Source organism: Myotis nattereri (assembly GCF_964212035.1).
Source record: "Myotis nattereri genome assembly, chromosome: 16".
In the NCBI taxonomy this organism is placed as follows: Eukaryota; Metazoa; Chordata; class Mammalia; order Chiroptera; family Vespertilionidae; genus Myotis; species Myotis nattereri.
The window spans coordinates 23,004,591-23,023,878 of NC_138091.1; the positions used below are offsets into that span (position 1 = coordinate 23,004,591).

At 58.6% G+C, this 19,288-nt stretch overlaps 1 protein-coding gene across 2 annotated transcripts in view; it reads right to left on the bottom strand.

The window, feature by feature from the left end:
- The window catches only part of ABR (ABR activator of RhoGEF and GTPase), a gene marked incomplete at its 5' end in the record, with an annotated part of 101,954 nt that overhangs the window by 25,029 nt on the left and 57,637 nt on the right, over window positions 1–19,288 (bottom strand). For both annotated transcript variants that reach the window (XM_081109381.1, XM_081109382.1), the window contains 6 exons: window positions 12,707–12,838; window positions 13,239–13,336; window positions 16,456–16,530; window positions 17,458–17,562; window positions 18,372–18,447; window positions 18,810–18,932. In XM_081109381.1, the coding sequence (XP_080965507.1) occupies window positions 12,707–12,838; window positions 13,239–13,336; window positions 16,456–16,530; window positions 17,458–17,562; window positions 18,372–18,447; window positions 18,810–18,932 (609 nt within the window). The remainder of the gene's footprint in view (window positions 1–12,706; window positions 12,839–13,238; window positions 13,337–16,455; window positions 16,531–17,457; window positions 17,563–18,371; window positions 18,448–18,809; window positions 18,933–19,288) is intronic.

A 19,288-nucleotide genomic window follows, 5' to 3' on the forward strand; every position in this document is an offset into this window, starting at 1 on the left:
GCAGACACATGATCAGCGCCTGGCACCACCGGCTGGTAAACTTCAGAACTGGCCCCTCGCTGGCTTCCTAAGGCCTAGTCCCTCTATTTGGGTCACATTTCCCAGGATGCAGTTTGGGGGAAGGCTGTGCAGGGTGTGCCTGCCCCCCATCTGCAGGTGTGTGGGAGAAGGGGGACAGACTAGATCCTGTTCCCAAAGCTCTGCGCTTGTCTGTCTTAGGAACCCCAGGCTCAACACTTGTCTGGGTAAGGCCAGTTCTGATTGGATGAAAGATGGCCAACTAGTCTCCATGGTGACATAAGCGCCTCAGCAGATGGGTAGCTGTCAGGAGGCTGTTCCCTTGAGCTGCTCATCTTTCCCTTCCTCCCTGTGGGCTGGGAGCTCTCTCTGGGGATAGCACAAATGTGCCTTCTCTCCCCCCAAGCCTGACTCAGTCTTTCCTGGAGTTGATGGTCTAAGAGCAGAGGCTACGGGGTGGGGTGGGGGCGGGGGGGGGGGGCGGTGGTTTGTACAAGACAAATGTTCCCAGCAAGTTCCTCAAAAGCACCGTCTGAGTTCTGGTCCCTCCAGCCCACCAGGGACCCTTCTTCATCTTTGCTGAATGGACTAGGCTTGGGCTGTCCTGGCCACCCAGGAAGTGACCACATCCCCTCTCCCCTCTATGCACCCCTTCCATCCAGCCACACCTGGCAGGGCCCCCTGTCTGCATAAACAGAGCCTGGGCGGTAAGGCCCACACGAACAGATGTCACTGGCTTTGGAATTAAAAACATTCCTAGCAGGCTGTCCAGTCCTCTCTCGTCTCCTTCTCCGGCTCCCTGCCAGAGGAATGGGAGGGGCTGTGCCTCAGGAGACGCAGGCAGGACCCTGGTTATCCCCAGGGAGAGAGAGGTATGCACCTGGGGTGGCCAGGACCAGCCACCCAGCACAGCTGTGACAGGTAAAATCAGACTAAAGTGATCAGCAGTGGCATCACGGAAGAAAAAAAGGTCAACAGGGAATATATGCAGCCTCAGACGTGTGGGAGGCAGACGCAGGGATTGCCACCAGGCTGCCTGGGTGACAGCTGGGGGTGGGGACAGCTTCCAGGCCAATCCTCCCGCCTGTGAACAGAGGGAAGGCTCTTTCTCAGAACCTCAGGCTGCTGTGCCACTTCCCTGGAATGACCTCCTTCTTCCCCCTGGAATGACTTCATCTTCCCTCAGGCCCAGACCAGGACCCCGATCCTCTGTCTCTGTCCCTGTCCTCGGTCAAACGACACTGGGCCAGGAAAAGGGGTTTCTGAGCCACCAGCTAGTGCCGGCCACAGGCACCCCAGTGAGGACAGTCAGGAGTGAGGGGGGAAGGGAGAGTCCCAAGTGCCCCTAGAGAGTCCGGGTGCTGGAGCTGGGAGCCGGGGATCGTGTTGAGGAGGAGGGGGGCTGGGAGGGATGTGGTTGGGGTCCGCCTGCATGGAGCAGGCCCCCAGGGAGCAGGGCTGGGAGGCAAGGTGGTGGTGGAGAGCAAAGTGGGTGTGAGGCTGCGAGGGCTGCAGAGAGGGAGCCCGCAGTGGCTCCTGCCCAAAGACCGGCTCAGAGTCCGTGCTGAGAGCACAGCAGGGCGGGCTGGGCATGAGAGCCCAGAGGAACCGGCCGGGCAGAGGGGGTGGGAGTTGGCGGGGAGGGTGGAGGGTGGCACGCCCCAGGAGAACTGTGAGAAACGGAGGTGGGCAAGTCCCCGGATGATGGCTGGCTCTGTGATCCCTGCGTTCCTAACGCGTGTTCTCACCGCGTGCTGTACGGATGCTCATCAAAACCCGCATGCGGGGAGGGCAGAGCTCTTCCCAGAGTGAGAAAGTACGGCCTGCGGATGGCTTTCTCTGTGTGCCCACCTCTCTGAATGTCCGCTGCGTGCAAGGCCCGCACTAGGCCAGGGACAGGAACTCTTCGCTCAAGTCACCGAGCACCCCACGGCAGAGCTGGGCCTACAAGCTACATGGCCACTCATGTACTCGTCCACTCGCCCACCACTGCCCGGTGGGGAGGACCCGGAACAGGCCCGTCTAACGCCGACACACCGAGCGGTGGCCACCTCACCATGGCCCCGCCCCGCCAAGGAGAGGATGCTGGCGACAGGGGGCTCCCGGGGCAGCCCAGGCAGAACTCCCCAGGGTCCGGACCCTGCAGCTAGCTGTGTATGGCGATGTCGTTCTCTAAGCTCTGGAACCTCAACTCTGTAGATCAGTGGCTACTGGTGGCTTTAATCAGTTAACCGCCACGCGTTCAAGTCGGAAACGATCCCCACACGCCATGATATTTTGAATTTGAAAAATCAATTTGCAATGAATATTATAAAATAAATATATTACAATTCGGGTGTTCTTGAATATTTTCAGTTGAAAATTCTCAAGAAAAATGATTTTAAAGTTGGTCTATAGATGCTTGTGGCAGGCAAAGAGTTAAATGGATGCCCAGGGTAGGGGTGCGGGGCAGATTCTGGGGTAGGCTTAGGGGTAAGGGGTGCATGGTATAAGGACAGGGGCAGCTAAGATGGGAAGCTAGCTGTGCCCTGGCGGGTGGCTCAGTGGGCTGGAGTGCTGCCCTGTGCACCGAAAGGTTGCAGGTTTGATTCCCAGTCGGGGCACATCCCTTGGTGGCAGGTGCCCTAGTCCCTGTCCCAGGGGTGCTTGCAGGAGGCACCCCATCCATGTGTTTCTCTCACGTCAATGTTTTGTGTTTTTGTTTTTCTTCCCCTCTCTCCCCTTCCCTTTCACTCTCTCTGAAGATCAATGAAAAAGGTATCTTCGAGTGAGGATTTTTTAAAAATCCATAAAAACATATCCATGGGTTAGGATTAAAGGGCCCAGACCCAGCCTGTCCACGTGCACTGCGATCCTCCCATCTCCCCAAAACCTGCGCTGCTTCATGGCACAGGGCAGAGCATCCACCGTTCCCCACACAGCCTCCCTCTCCACTCGGCTCCCCCCACTCCCCCCCTCACCCCAGCTGGTGTCTCGAGGGTGCGTGGAGGCTCTCGAGGGGCCGGAGCGGCTGAAATAGCCCAGAGCTGTGCCCTGCAGCACTGTCCTGATGGCATGTCCCTGGCAATCCCCATGATTCTCACGGCACATTGGTCATGGAAGTGGATGGAAAACCCACTTGAGCCTTTGGGAACAGCTTGCTTATCTAAAACAAACCCACCCGGGGACAGACAGAGTGGGCAGAGCACGCCCGCCGCATGTCCATCCATCCCCTACACAAGCCCTGGACAGCACTCCTGGCCAGCCCAATGCCCGGGCCCCCTTGGCTCCTGGTCTGCTCCTCCTCACAGGGTGGACATGGTGTGGCCGGGGTCTCCCAGCACAGCCTCAGGCAGGAGGGTTTGGAACATCAGGGTCCACTGAGCTCCATGCTTTTTGCTTTCTCTGAGACTAAGTAACTCTTTTCCACTCCACTGTAAGCGCCAAGTGAGCAGAAGGCTCCTGGCAGCCAGGGAGCCTGGGCACGAGCCCTGCCGGGTCACTGTGGGCTTGGCAGCTACTTTCTCTCTCTGGGCTCAGTTTCCACACCTGTCAAAACAGGAGCTTGAACCAAACAAACAGTCATTAACTTTTTTTTTTTTTTTAAAGCAAAGGCCACACCCCACCTTTCTTTCCAAATGAAATCACATGCCAAAGTCTCCCTGCCTCCCAATCGGGTAAAAGCAGAGGCCCCTGGCTGAAGTGGGGGTCTGGAGCCCCATCTGCTCACCTCCTCTGTCCACCGCCCCTGCCTTGGGGGTGCTGCCGGTGCCTCCCAGTAGTCCCAAGCTCTGCAGGCAGAATCTGGAACCCCTGACCCTCCTCCAAGGGGATGGACCCTGAGCATTTCCGATGGACAGTTCCCATGGGAACCGCTGTATCTCCTGACCACGGCCATTGGCCCACGATGTCCCTCGGGGGGAAGGAGATGTGAAGGCTGGGAAGCTTAGGGGCTTTTTAAAGGAAACTTCCGGTCTTGTCTACTTTTCTCTCTGCTTTGGGAAAAGGCTCGGCCTCGGCTCTGCTGGTGCAAGTCCCCTCAGTGGCCTTCTAATGGGATGACACTTATCTCATCAAGTCAGGCTGAGTTTTCTGGGTCACCTTGGCCCCAAAGCCAGAGCAGCTCAGCTCTTACCTCCGAGGGTCTGATCAGGCTGCACCGGTCCCAGCCCATGGGGAGAAGGCTGCACCTGGAGGTCAGGCCCTCACCGCGTGTCACCACTGCCCACACCCCGGGTGCTACAGCAAAGGCTGGGCAGCAGTGAGGGGCCATGGCAGACTGCAGCCCCCGCCGTGAGGAGATGGCAGAGCCCAGCTAAGGGGTGCCCCCCAGCAATGCATGTCCAGCCTCAGCCCTCGGTTGGGAAGATCACTGGCAATTCCTCTGCTAAGTCCTTTTCTCAAAGGTTTTGGGGGGAAAAAAATCACAAGTGGGACCTCCTTGGGGACCAGTCTGATTTCTGGGAGGACGAAGTTGCAGCTCCTCCTGCAGGGAGCCAGCCGCACTGAGAGCAGGCTGTATGCCAGGCTCGAGAGGAAGCACTTGATGAGGTCACCTGAGGCCACCCTGCGATCAGGAGGTAGAGCTGGGATGACACGTGGTCTCTTGCCTGCATCGGGGAGCCCCGGGCCCAGAGCTGGGAGGGCAGCGCCCCTCCTGTGGTTTGCTGAGAGGCTGCGTGCTCTCGGACCTGAATAAATCGTTCCCCAAGGTCCTCCCTGGGTCAGCCTCTCGCCTGTCACCTACCCCTCAGAGGTGGGTGGGGGCGGTCCAGCCTGCCTGCCGGTGGCATTCCCAAATGGGGCAGGAGGGGGAGAGGCGGCCTCGAGCCCCCATCTGCTTCCTGTCGAATGCTTCCTGACTACAGAACCCCCTGGGAAGAGTCCAGGCTCCCCAAATCAGGAACACCTGGGAGAGGAGGCGCTGTGCAGGGAGAGGAGAGGAGGTGCTACAGTCTGGGAAAGCCTCCGGAGAGCAGGAGGGCTCCCTCGAGGGACCCTGCCCCTGGCTTTCCCCCATCCTGCCGCCTGAAGAGTGACAGCAGGTGGGATGCTGAAGAACAAATGGCCTGCAACAGCTGGGGTGGGCGGGGCCAGGGCAGGACAATGACTCCAGTCACCAGGGCCCTGGGAGGAGGCCGTGTCTGAGACTGGCAGGGGAACAGCCCCCTGATCGTCCTTCCCCTTCCCCATGGCCTCTGGGCTGGCACCGTGGTGGCGATGGCGGCCACGTGGGCCTGCTCGGAGAGCAGCAGGGACATAAAACACAAATCCCAGAGGCAGACGCTCCCTGGCAGTGCACATCTGGCCCAGGTTCGGGGAGGGGTCCATCTACTAGGAAAGAGGCTGGAAAGCCACAGCCAGCATGGCCACTTCGGGGTCTGGGCAGGGAGCTGCCTGGGCCGCGAGGTGCCAAGCTGGGAGTTAGGGGAAAGCCCCATAGGCCAAGGCTTTCTCACCACGGCTCCCCCAGCTCATCCCAGGCAAATGCAGGCCACTCCCCGGGGCCAGCTGTGGTCAGTGTGGCCTGAAGGACACCTGGGAGAAGGCATCCAGGACCCATAATGCCCATCAAGCCAGGGTCCAGGGAAGGAAGCAAGCACCTCGGGCACCTGCTGACCACAGCTGAAAGGGCCCCTGCCCAGAGCCTGGTGCCTGGGGCAATAGAGCTGGCACGCTTGACCCTCACACGGGGCGGCCGACCCCTGAGGGGCCAGGGGGAGGGACCTGGAATGGGGAAGCCATTGAGTCCTGCCCTGGCAGGCTCCTGGCCCAGGTCTCTGCTCTCCTCACTCTGCAGCGTAATTGAAACCAGAAGCAGCCCCTGCTGACAATGGCCCCTTGTTCCCAGCTCCTCACGCTCTGCGCTGGGACTGACTGCACTACGCGAGTGGGGCTGCTCAGCCCGGGGGTCAAGGCAGGGAAACCCTGGGCTGCCAGGCAAGGAGGGCCCTAACCTTGACCTCCCTGCCCCCACTGATGTCAGTGCATCAAAGCTGTGTGACTCCATCTGCTTAAGAAAACAGATGTGACCTTCACCAGTCAAAGGCCCAGACACAGGGGTCACTTGCAGGTAACAGCCTTCGGGGTGGGGGGCTGCTTCCTTGCAGGAAGTCAGAAGGCAGGGTCCCTGGACCCGCCACCTGGTCCAAAGGCTGTCATCATCAGACGAGTACTAACCGTGTCGGGCCCCGGGCCATGGGCCTCAGTGGCTGCCACATTCAGCACTCGTTAGAGCCCATTTTGCAGCTGAGGAAACCGAGGCTCAGAGAGGTAGGGCAACCTATCCCGTTCTCCCAACTAATGAATGGAGGAAACTTAACTCTCAACCGTGATCTGTCCGGCCTCAAAGCCGCTCAACCCTGGCCGAATGACCAGAATTCTCTGTTTCCTTTACTCCACAGGGAGGTCCCATTCACTCTTCGTACCTACAGCACAGTGCCTGCCACCACATGTCAATGCGCAGAAAAGGCTGAATAAGTGAGTGACGATGTGGATGTGCGTGTCACAGCTCTGACCAGCTTTCAGGTACATGCCATCCTGAGCCTCACAACAAGCTGGGCCCTGCGGGGAGGAGGTGGGGGTGTATTGTTTTCCACAAGCAGAAGCTAATGCTGACCCGTGGTGCTCTGGGGTCGTGGGGCTCTGCTCTCTTGCGACAGTTGGAGAGGGCTGAGCAATTGGGGGCATGGAGGGAGGGGGGACACCCCTGGGACTGGAGAAAAGGTCATGAAATCTCTGTCCTCAGAGACCAGGCTCTTTTTCTCACCTAAAAGTAAGAACGCCTAAGATGGAAACACCCTAAATGTCCATGACACATGACGAGTAAATGAACTCAATGTGGTATATACATACAGCTATTCACCTTCAAAAGGAAGGGCATTCTGACACATGCTACATGGATGAACCTTAAAGACATTATGCCGAGCGAAGCAGCCAGTCACAAACGGACAAACACTGTGTGATTCCACTGGTGTGAGGTCCTGGGAGTCAAGGTCAGAGACGGGAAGCAGCGTGGTGGCAGCTGGGGGTGGGGGAGAGGGGAGGTGGGAGCTGTTTACCGGGTATGACCTTTCAGTTTGGGATGATGAAAAAGTTCTGGAGGTGGATGGTGGTGATGGTCGTACACCGCAGTGAATGTGCTTAATGCCACTGAATTGTACACCTAAAAATTATTAAAATGGTAAATGTAATGGAAGGCATTCTTTACCACAATAAAAAAAAAGTAAGAGAGCCTAGATCAGCGGTTCTCAACCTGTGGGTCGCGACCCCTTTGGGGGTCGAACGACCCTTTCACAGGGGTCGCCTAAGACCATCGGAAAACACATATATAATTACATATTGTTTTTGTGATTAATCACTATGCTTTAATTATGTTCAATTTGTAACAATGAAAATACATCCTGCATATCAGATATTTACATTACGGTTCATAACAGTAGCAAAATTACAGTTATGAAGTAGCAACGAAAATAGTTTTATGGCTGGGGGTCACCACAACATGAGGAACTGTATTAAAGGGTCACGGCATTAGGAAGGTTGAGAACCGCTGGTCTAGATGTTTAGATTTGCCAGTCTGGCTCCCAGCACCCTGAGTTCTGTTTCCAATAGCTCTGACCCCGGCGAGCTTCCCAGCGGCAGGTCAAGAAGGTCAAAGAAATGACCCGCCTTTCCTCTTCAGACACGGGCTCCAAGCTTCGGAATGGAAGAGGACGGAGGCCTCCCACTGGCCTGACTTCACAATTGGGGGTGGAGGGGTCCTGGCACCCCAGAACTGGGACAGCTGGAACGTCCTTGCTGGCCTGGAACCCTGCTCCCTCCCACCCCAGGGTCTTGATTGCTCCCATGGAGGGAGGGCTGCCCCTAGGAGGCTCAGAGGACCCCCTGGTGGGGGAAACAGAGCTCTCCTGCGGGTGGGAGGCAGGGGTCTGGGTCCCCAGGCTTGCGGCTGAGCTGGGGAATGGGGGAGCAGGGCCCAGAAAGGCTCTTCTGACTTAGGCAGCTCCTAGGTCTCACCCCCTCTCTAGTCTGGAGTCGGTGGCAGGAACTGAGCTGAGAGCTCTCCTCTCCGGCCCTGGGAACAGGCCAGTCAGCTAGGGGGCAGGTCCCAGCTGGGGACCGCACATTTGGAGCCCGGAGCAGCAGTGCTTGGAAATAGACTGGGATAAACACACTGGAGTCCCCCAGGGCCAGGGAGGCAAGGCGGAACAAGGGGGGCCTCCTGGCTGAGCCGCTCCCTGGCCAGGCAGGGGTGGGGGAGCAAGGAGGCAGCAGGCAGTTGGGCGGGGGGGGGGGGGGGGGGGGGGGTGGCCTGGATAGAGAATCAAGGCCCAGCCCCTTAGGTCTGGGGAAGAAAGGGAGGCTCCTGAGCAGAGGAGAAATGCACCGAGCTGGTGGGGTCGCACACTGAATTCGCACTGTGACCCCTCAGGGCCACAGGCTGACATCCACGTCTCCCCTCCCTCCCCGTCCCATCTGAGTATTTGCACTCCCTCATTTGCCCAGCAGCTCACCAAGCACGGCCAGCCTGGGATTGGAGCCCTGAATCTGGAGTCACTGCTCAACCACCAATGACCTGCACAACCGTGGCCATGTCGCTCCCCCTTCCTGGTCTGGTTTCTTCTCCCCCCAAAACCAAGATTGGATTAAATGCCCTCCAGGATCCCTTCTGGCCTAAAACTCCACTGACCCTCTTCTCTTACTCATTCCTTCACTCTCCCTCCTTGCTTGCTCGCAATCTCTCCTGCTCACGGCAGGGGGGCTCCTTAATTTCCTGGGACACTCCCTGTGCATTCCTGCCTCCCTGCTCCCGGCCAAGAGGCCCTCCCTTCCCCCGCCCCCTGGAAGGCCCCCCACCTCCTTCCTGCTGATCCAGAGCCTGTCACCTGGCTAGAATAACAAAGAGCCTCAGAACAGCAATGCACGTGTTGGTCATTAGAGAAAATGACTTTTACAAAGTAGATGAAGTACTTTCGACAAAGCAACAAAAAAGGTCATTATAAAGACCACATACGGCCCCAGGAGAAAGGGGGTGATGACAGTACATGAAAATAGAAAAAATACAAAATACACACGATGATATCTGAGGAAGGGAAAAGGCACGAATAAAATGGCTGTTTCAGAGGAGTGGGTGTAGGGGTGGTTGGTGATTGTGTTCAAGTCAATCTACTATTATTGCAATTTTCTCTCTAATACAAACACTGCTTCTGGAATTTAAAAAAGCCAGTGCTCTCCACTCCCTCCTGCTCCCCCTCCCCCCGAAGCCTCCCTAACTGCAGCCCATGAGGCTCTTTCCTTCTTTGAATTCCTGTGGCCCACGTGTCCCTCTTACTATGCGTGGAACGGTGGGAGACAGGAGAGCCTCAGGGAGGGCAAAGCAAGGGGTCCGGCTCCAGCTGCTTCCAGCGCTGGCTGCCCTGGCCCCTGGCTGCCTGCTCTTAGACACGTGACTGAACCCTTTATGCTTCAGCTTTCTCATCTTTAAAACTGGGGTCACGTTCCTATCCCACAGGGCACTCTGAAGGCCCCCCTGAGATAACGCTCTAAGCCTCAGCCCCGCGCGGGGCTCACAGTCCGGTCTCTGATGTAATCATCATCGTTACTGCCATCTTGCCTTGCTCTCCCCGGGGAGACACATATTGATATACTTGTCTTCCAAACAGGTGGTAGCTTCCTTGAGGCCAGGCCCTACACCCCTCGGAGCAGTGGGGCACATTGCAGATGAGAAGTCCCTGTCCCTGGCTCTTTGCATGCATGCTTCCCTCAGGTGCACCAGACAGATGTGTCCCCTGCCCAGAGGTAAGAGGAGTCCAGACAAAGGAAGCCTGAAGCTCACCCTGTGTCATAAAGCAGGATGCTAGGGCAGAACACCACCCCGACTCCTCCTCCACGCTACAAGCCACGCCAGTGCCCCTCACCCAGGCTGGGAGACTCCCTGATGAAGACCCAGGACACAGTGACCCAGCACAAAGGAGAGAGTGTGGCCTTTCCTGTGCACTGCCAGCAGGGGCACCTGGGCCTCAGTGAACACATCTGTAAAATGGGGAGAATACGGTTGTCATTTTCCTTGCAGAGCTGTTGCAAGGGTCAAGAGAGAATGTTGGGAATGGGCCTCTGAGAACGCACGTTGGTGATGAGCACCGCCATCTGCCTGTCACTTAATGCCACTCCCCCGCCCCTCAGCCCCAGGCCCCACTGCCATCTCAAGCAAACCCAGAGCCGGAGACTCTATTGGAGCAAGTGTCTCTACAGCTTAGGAGGTGGCGTCCCTGGCTGTTGTCTGGAGGGGCTGAGCCAGAAGGGGCTTAGAAAGAGGCGGGGAGGAGGCACCGGGTGGGCTTTTCCCTGCCTTCTCTGCAGGCCACCTGAACATCCCCGAGGACCCGGCCCTGCTGCCAGGCCACCTTCAGCTCCACCCTCGGCGCCCGCTGCAGGGGAGCAGAACCGAGCGCCACATTCCTTTCCTCGGACACGGACACGTGGCGGGAAGGGAGGTGGCGGCGGCTGTGGGAACAGACCGTCCCGGCGCTCTGTGGGGCCTGGCCACGTGGGAACGGCTCGGTGCTGGCCCTCCCCCAGCCTGTCATCCTCGGTGTCTCCGAGGGCAGCCACAGGTGAGGGGGCCTTCACAGGGCCTGGCTCAGCCCTGGTGAGGAGGCCCCTCCAGCTCCCCAATTCACAGGAAGGCCTGTCGGATGGACGCTCTGTGGCTGAGGGCCAAGGGCTGCACAGCGCTGAACCCCGGGGAGCTGAGGGCCCGGAGACTTCAAAGCCCTCGGAGGACGCCGGTTCTGAACTGGCAGCTCACAGGCCCAGGTCAGCTGGCAGCAGGAAGGTTTGTGTTTCTTTTAATATCACTCCCAGGCATTTAACATTCCTCGAAGCTTAAACACAGAAACATTTTCCTTAACAGACTGTGCTTTCTGCTTTGCCAAACATAACCTGGCTCCCTCCCCCTCCCCCACGGCCTCCATCTGCTCCTGTCTCGAGATGCAGTGATTTATGCTGTGCTTCCCCTGGGGCTGTGAGGCTGACAGAGGTGAGGAGGAGGGAGCGACAGGACTGGAAGTCCAGGTGGGGACAATGCCACTGAGCCCTGGAGGGACCCTGGGTTCTGGAGGGGTCAGGGCCCCCGGGACTCACTGAGTTGGCTGCGCCGGACACCCCTTTAACTCTTCTATCCCACGGCCACCCAGGTTCTGGGCACATGACAGCCGGTCATAGTTCTTGGCTGGGTGTCTCCTGGGCTAGATGGGCCAGCCCAGGGCCCCATCCCTGCTGGCCACTCCCGCCTGCCCAGGAACGTGGGGCCCCCCACTCCTTACCCCCACAGGAAGTGGGTTCCCAGGGCTGAACTGAGAGAGAGCTAGCTCCCTTCAGTCCCCTTTTCCTAAACCATGACTAAAATAATGAAGGACTGACTTATGGTTGCCTGGCAACACCATCTCTCTGGAGACAGTGCTGAGGAGGGGGGCACAGGTCCCCCAGAGTTAGGAAGAGATGTGCTCAGGAACTTGGGGCAACATGAGGCAGATGGCCAGGACCCCACCAAATGGAGCCCCCCCCCCCCCCCGCAAACACTAGAGCAGCGGTTGCCAACTGGTGGTCCATGGAGGTCCGAAAGGTTAGCGACCGCTGCACTGGAGCCTGAGATGGGGGGAGCAGGAAGCCCACACAGGTCACCAAGGGGCAATGCTGCCAAGAGCACCCAGCCAAGAGCCAGTCACCAAACTAAAGCTCAACAATCAGAGAACCAATGCTTCCTGCAAACAAGCATCGCTCAGCTCTCTGCACCCACATCCCCGCTGTGGCAACTGTTCGTACGCCCGCGGCACCTCCTGCCCGCGGCACCTCCTGCCCGCGGCACCTCCTGCCCGCGGCACCTCCTGCCCGCGGCACCTCCTGCCCGCGGCACCTCCTGCCCGCGGCTCAGTCCCAGTGCAGCCAGTCAGTGTCTCCCTTGACTTCACGGTCACAGGCTCGACCCCCGAACCAGGCCATCGTGTCCTGAGCGTGAGGCCACACCAGGTGCCAGATGGGTGTGCACGGCTGCACGCCTGCCCACGTCTGCATCCTCTTCACAGGAACGTGAAGAACAGCCATTTCCCAAACCGGGAGAACTTCCAGCGACTCGGGCTGCAGAAGGCCCTTTCCCCGCATCCGTTAAAACAGGGCACCAAGAAACACCACCCAGGCGCACGCACCCTTAACCTGACCCGCACAACCAACCCCACGCCGGTGAACTCTAGGGACCAGTAAGGCCCAGCAGCCCTAGCGACCAGTCGGAGACCAGCCCCAGCCACCCAGCAGATCCGAGGCCCCCCCAAATGCTGGGCCTCACACCTCCTACAGCAGACACTGCTCATCAAACACCGCCTTGCGGAGGTAGCCCCAGACTCCTCCACGCAGTGCGCCTGGGAAAAGCCCCAGGAGACCAGAGGTGGGAAGTGAAGACACAGGGAGCCCTCTCCTGCGGGAGAGTGGGTGGCCCACCTGAGCCAGGCATGGAAGCCCCAGGCACCGGGCACACATGGGCGCCTGGGGCCACCATGAGATGTCACCTCCCGCAGGGGAACCAACAGGCCGGCGGCTTCTCAAACCAGCATGGAAGCCGAGGCACAAAAGCCCAAGCCCCTGGACCAGGGAGGCCAGTGAGAAGGATGCCGGCCCAGCCCCACCACCTCCTGCCGGGGCCGCATCGGGACCTCACCTGGATCTGCCCTTTGCCCATGATCTTGTCCACGATCTCGTTGTTGTCCTTGTTGACCTTGGTCTTGTCGTAGCACTTCTCGTAGCACAGGATCCTCAGGGACTGGGAGCCCTCCAGCTCGATCTCAAACTCCTGAGGAAGGATGGAGCCAGGGGCCTGAGCCACGGACGTGGGGGACCCGGCCTCCTGGCAGGTGGGGGCCCCAATTTCACAAGGCTGAGAGGGGGGTGAGGGGGGCCCACGGGGACCACTCCCCGGGGCAGGGAGGAGCGTCCTCACTTTCTGGGGCTCCAGGGCCTCCAAATCACTGAGGGAGTGGGGTCTGGGGCCTGAGCGGGAACCCCGTGTCTGCACATAAGCACAAGGTCAGAAGTCAAATAAGCAGGGATGCAGGGCAGAGGGCTGAGGGACAGAGCTGGCCCCGCCAACCCCAGCCAGCAGGACGTGAGCACAGGGAGTCGGGGGGGGGGGGCATGGCTGGTGGTGACAAGCTCAGGGGTCCCTGCGGGGCACACCGGCCCCCGCCACTCACCTCGTCCCACTTGGGCTCTGTCGTGTCCCGAAACACCCTGGTTTTGGCTTTGCTGACAAAATAGCCGAAGGAATCCACCTCCAGGGTACAGTACAGGTCTGCAGGGGGGCAGGCAGAAGCACATCGAGTGAGGCCCCGAGGGAAAGGGGTTTAACACATGTCCCTCCCAGCACCAGGGCTGCCCTCGGGCTCCTCCGCACAGCCCCGCGAGCCTGGCCTCTTCCCACTGCTCTGCACTCCTCTCAGGTGGTGCTGCCCTCTGGCCTCATCCACCGGCCTCAGCCTCATCTACCAGCCTCCGGCCTCATCCACCGGCCTCCGGCCTCATCCACCGGCCTCGGCCTCATCCACCGGCCTCCGGCCTCATCCACCGGCCTCGGCCTCATCCACCGGCCTCCGGCCTCATCCACCGGCCTCCGGCTTCATTCACTAGCCTCCGGCCTCATCCACCAGCTTCCGGCCTCATCTACCAGCCTCCAGCCTCATCCACCGGCCTCGGCCTCATCCACCAGCCTCCGGCCTCATCCACCAGCCTCCGGCCTCATCCACCAGCCTCCGGCCTCATCCACCAGCCTCCGGCCTCATCCACCAGCCTCCGGCCTCATCCACCAGCCTCGGCCTCATCCACCAGCCTCCGGCCACGCTGCTCTCCTCCCCAATCTGCCCAGCTCTCCCTGCTTAGGACCCTTGTCCCTTCACCCCTGATCTTTGCCTCCTCACCACTGAGGCCTCCCGGAACCCCTGCCCGCCCCCCCACATACACACACTGATCGCAGGTCCCTTAGCAGGGTGGGCCTGGCATTTGAGGTGGGAGTCTCTGGGGGGCCTATGGCCCCTGGGGCTGGAAGCTGGAGTAGCCCCCGTTACTGAGACAACCAAAGCGCCTCCCACATTCCCAGCGCTCACTCTGTTGTTTTCTTCATTGCACGGAACGGTAACTGCAGTTGTCTTTTCTGTCTCTTTCTTATCTCCCGCCCCCTGACTACACCACACCACGCAGCAGCAGCCTGGTTGTCTCAGCTAGGAACAGGGCTGCACACAGTGGGCAAGCCCTACTGGATCGCTAACAGCTTCTCCCCATTTGCCAGATGAGAACGTGGAGTCAGAGAGAGATAAGAGGATGTAACATGACACAGGATCAGAAACCCAGGGCTCCTCTCCTCTCTGCCAGCCCCACGTGGGGTGAATGAATGGAGCTCTTACACCCCCACGTGCTGCAGGTAACTGAGTGGTGGAGGCTGGGGGTGGGCGTCTGGGGAGCTTTCCCTAGTTTTTCAATCTTTTAAAAAAATATTTTCATTGATTTCAGAGAGTAAGGGAGAGGGAGAGATACATCAATGATGGGAGAATCATTGACTGGCTGCCTCCTGCACACCCCCTACTGGGGATAGAGCCTGCAGCCCAGGCATGTGCCAATCAAACGGCGACCTCCTGGTTCATAGGTCGATCCTCACCACTGAGCCACACCAGCCGGGCAGTGTTTCCATCTTGAATCATGGCCTCTAAGGCTGAAACCCTTCTCCCCTCTACCCTGGGACCTAACAGACCAGGCCACAGCACTGGGTGGTCTCCCAGGCCCTGGGTGGTCCCCCAGGCACTCTGCAAGTCCACATGCTCCCTCTAGGGCTGGGACCCTGGCAGCCCTCTTCTCCCCGCCATGGGCAAATGGGGATCAGAGCACGTGGGGATGTGGGTGCAGATTAAAGGTGAACAATGTCAGAGGCCCCCGCACCTGGCCTCAGCCAGTCAGTGTGGGTGACAGAGATGGAGGGGCAGGAAGGGCTGCAGGCTGACAGGTGGGTGTGAATCCTCCATGGAGGGCTACGGGCTAGTTCATGGGGAAAATGGGGAGGCGTCAGACTGTCTGGGTCCAAACCCTCCTCTGCCTGAACCCCCAGCCTCTGTCTGGTCGTGTTCACCCGTGGAACAGGAGGCGCGTGGTGCCTGCACCTCGGGCCTGACTGCAGATGCCAGGGGCTCCCTGTGACGAGAAGCCACACTGAGATGCATACGTTCTACCCCCTCGAGTCAGAGTGAGTATCTGGGCCAGTCAGGGGGTCAGGGGAGGGAGGAGGTGAAGACAGCCTGGAGGTAAGGAGAGATTTCGTAGCAGCTCACCCCATGTCTAACCACAAAGCCCATCCCAGCCAACACGAAGCAGAGAGAGAGGAAGGGCACCGTGGAGATGGGAGGCGCAGGGTCCAGCTCCGTGGGCCGCAGACTCGGGCGGGTATGACAGCCCTATGGAGTTTACTAACCAGGAATATTCCTGGGCAGTGGCCCCCCTGGGGGATTCCGTGGGTTTGGGGAGGGTCCAAGAAGCTGCCACGTGTACAAGCAGCTCAGTGGAGCGGTGGGTGCGGGGTCCTGGCCGCCCTGAGAGAAGGGGTGCTCTAAAGAGAAGAGTGTGGGCTCGGGCGGTGGGAGACACGGATTCCACTCCACCACCCGTGTGACCTGCCGGTGCCACCCGGGAGAATCCCTGGAGCCTCAGCTGCTTCACGTAAAACGAGAACGGCATCCGTGAACTCTGCAGGCTGCCAGGAGGATCAGAGCAGGTAACGCCCTCGAAAAGGCTTTGGCCTTGCCAAGGCTTCTCCACACAGCGGCCACATCCGCCTGTTCCCCAGCACCCAGTGGGGTACCCGGGCCCCTGGCAGGTGTCTGGAAATGAGCTGCTCAGGCCAGCATTTCTGAGCTCCTATTCATCCAACGATTTCCTTGCCCCCTAAGAACTCACAGTGGGAGAGGCAAATTTTAAGTGACAACGCAGTAGGACAGGCGCTGTAACCATGGTAGCCCTGGGTGATGGGAACAGAGAGAGAGGAGGCCAATCTACCCAGGAACTCGGCTTCACAGTAATGTGTACTGACCGTCGGTGTGTGAGCCAATGGCACAACCTCTGCGTGGGGCACTGTGCAGGGAGGGGCAGCGGGCGGACCTCACCCACCCCCTGCCCCCGGGAGGAAGAGGAGGGGTGGGGAGGGGCTGGCTGAGAGGAGAGGCGTCAGGAGCCTGGTTCTCTGATCCTGAGCGGCGTGAAGTCCTTTGTAGCTCTGTGACTCAGTTTTCTCATCTGGCAAATGGGGAGAAACTATTCCCTGTCTGACTGACTCACGCATTCCTACGGAGACAAATGAGATCAAAAGGACTTTCTGTGACGGCTGAACAATGGCCCGCCGGCCACTGCCTGGGGCTGGTGGTCAGGGACACTTACGTGCTGACTGCTTAAACCCCTTGGCAGAGTGGACGATGACATGCAGGAAGCCATAGAGCCCTGGAGACTCGTCGTCTGCAAGAGAGAAAAGCCCCAGGGTGGGGGGTGGTGAGAGGCTCCTCTGCCTCATCCCCTCCTCACCCCAGACTGGCCGGAGGCGGAAAGGGTGGGAGATGCGGCCTAAGCCCGGGGCTGAGAGCACCACCTGGTGGCCGGATGAAGAAGCTTCCATTCCTCACTACTTCCCGGACCGTGAGCTGGGGGGGCCCCTTCTCCCTCCACTCAGCCTGGGAGGGCAGTCCACACCTTCCCCGGGGGCCCCTTCCCTCTCCCTCCAAGTCCTGCTACCCTGTGACCGCCCTTCTCAGCCTCGCCTTTCAAAGTGAAAATTAACCAACGTAAGTCACTCCGTGCCAATGCGAGGGAAGGTCCATCTCGGCCTCCTCGCTGGAACACAGAAGGCAGATGCCCCCATAGGTGGAGGAGAGCCTGCCTTCAAAACCCACTCCCAGCACCCACGGGCAGTCAGACCCTACCCGCTCCAGGCAGTGACCGGCCCGATCTCGGCTCTGCTCAAAAACCTCCCACAGGCTCCTGGGCTTGAACAGCACATTCCCTTGCTTGGCATTCAAGGCCTTTCAAGAGCGAATCCCTGGAAACTTCTGGCCTTATTTGTTATACACTGTTCTAAGCCACCTCCATTTCCTCCTGTCCCCACTCCCCACCCATGCTTGTCCTTTGCTTCCATCATCTGACGACCAGTGTCCCAGAATCTTCTCTTAAGCCAGAGGGGGGTGGGGGTGGGGCAGGGAGGAGTTGGGGCCATCTGGGGAAGAGACAACCCCTGTTTGAGCTTCCTGTGCTCCTGGCCACTGAGTCGTCCCAGCCCACCTGCGCAGAGATCAGCCATTTGTAGCCGAGTGTCTGCTGGGTCCTTGTGGACAGCCCCAGCACTATCCCGGGGGGAATGTTGATTGGGCAATGTTGGGTTCCAGATCTTACCATCTTTATTGCTGGTGACAGGAATGTTGTGTACAGTCCTAAGTTTGAAACAGGATCCTGTGAGCACCTGGAGCTCCACTGAGCTCAGGACAAAGGCCTGGAGATCTGCAGGAGGAGAGGGAGAGAGGGAGAGAGAGAGGGAGAGAAACATTGTCAGGGTCCACTAGGACCTGCTGCTCTCTTTGGGGCTGTTGCAGGGAAAAACCTTAATTCTAGGGGCAGAGTTGGTCATTGGGAAGAAAAGGAAAGACTGTGGACCCTCACACGGGGATAGCTGTGGACGTGCCAGAGGGGTAGGAACAGGAGAGTCCAACTGAGAGGTTCATGTATGTGTGTATGGGAGAGGGATCGGGACGGGGGGGGGGGCAATCCTCAACTCTGGGGCGACTCCTATTGCTAATTCATTCTATGCCTTAAGCCAGCGGTTCTCAACCTTCCTAATGCCGCGACCCTTTAGTACAGTTCCTCATGTTGTGGTGACCCCCAGCCATAAAATTATTTTCGTTGCTACTTCATAACTGTAATTTTGCTACCGTTATGAATCATCATGTAAATATCTGATATGCAGGCTGTATTTTCATTGTTACAAATGGAACATAATTAAAGCATAGTGATTAATCACAAAAACAATATGTAATTATATATGTGTTTTCCGATGGTCTTAGGTGACCCCTGTGAAAGGGTTGTTCTACCCCCAAAGGGGTCGTGACCCACAGGTTGAGAACCACTGCCTTAAGCAAATCACCAATTCTTTGGGCCTCAGTTGTTCAGAAACATCAGTGAAGTGCCACCTGCCTTGGCACTTTGGAGTGGCTGTGAGGGCTGACGGGGAGGCAGGGGGCTGGAGGTGCTGGGGAATACAAAAGGCCCAGGGTTGCCATGGACCCCTCGGGGCAGAGTGGGTGGGACTTTACCCTTCTTCTGTAGTTTCTGAATCGCTTCTCTCCACTCTGACCTTTCATAGTCCGAGGACAGTAGGAACAGGTAGCTCTGAAGAGAGGAGATGACAGCTCAGTGGGGCGGCCATGGTCAGACCACGCACATTCCTGTAGCCCAGGGCTCCAACGAAGCTCCCTCTTACCCAGGGACCCCTAGGCTTGGAGGAGGCAGCTGGGAGGGGGGCCTCCTTCCTGGGCAGCCCAGGGACAGAAGTGGCAGTGCCAATGATGGCCAGCAGAGGGCACTAGCTCCACACCACTGGGGAGAGGGAGTCCAGGGCCCGAGCCTTGGCAGCCTCCTTGAGAATTGGGGGCCGGAGTCCCTGATCCCCACAGGTCAGGGCTGGGAGCCACAGTGGGCAGCCCTGTACGGAGGGAGGGGGCTGACTCTGTCCCATCCCCACCCTTCCTGACCTTTCCGTTCCGATTGTGGATCCGAAATGGGATGGTGGGGGAATTGAGCAGCAGCAAGAACTCATTTTCAAACATCTTCTTCTTCAGGCGCTCGATGGCCCGGCTCTGGCCCTTGTTGGCTTTCTGCGGGGACGAGAGCAGAGATGGTTTCCCTCACACTCAGACTCCCGTCTCACTCAGCGGCTATAGCACCCCTCCCCCCGTGTGTTCATCGGATTTTTTTTCTTTTCCAATTCTTTATGATGCTTTGACATCATGGGAGGGTTCCTGGCCAGGGAGAAAACTGCTCCTCCCAGATCATGCTAATTTCTAACACAGTCAATGACTCCTCTGCAAGCATATCTTTCAAATGCAAACCAGCTACCCCTGAGGCCTATCCCCAACCACCTCCTCTCTCTCTCCTTTTCTTTAAATTTTAAAAAGTAAAACATATGTTTTTATTGATTTCAAACAGAGGAAGGGAGGGAGAGAAACATCAA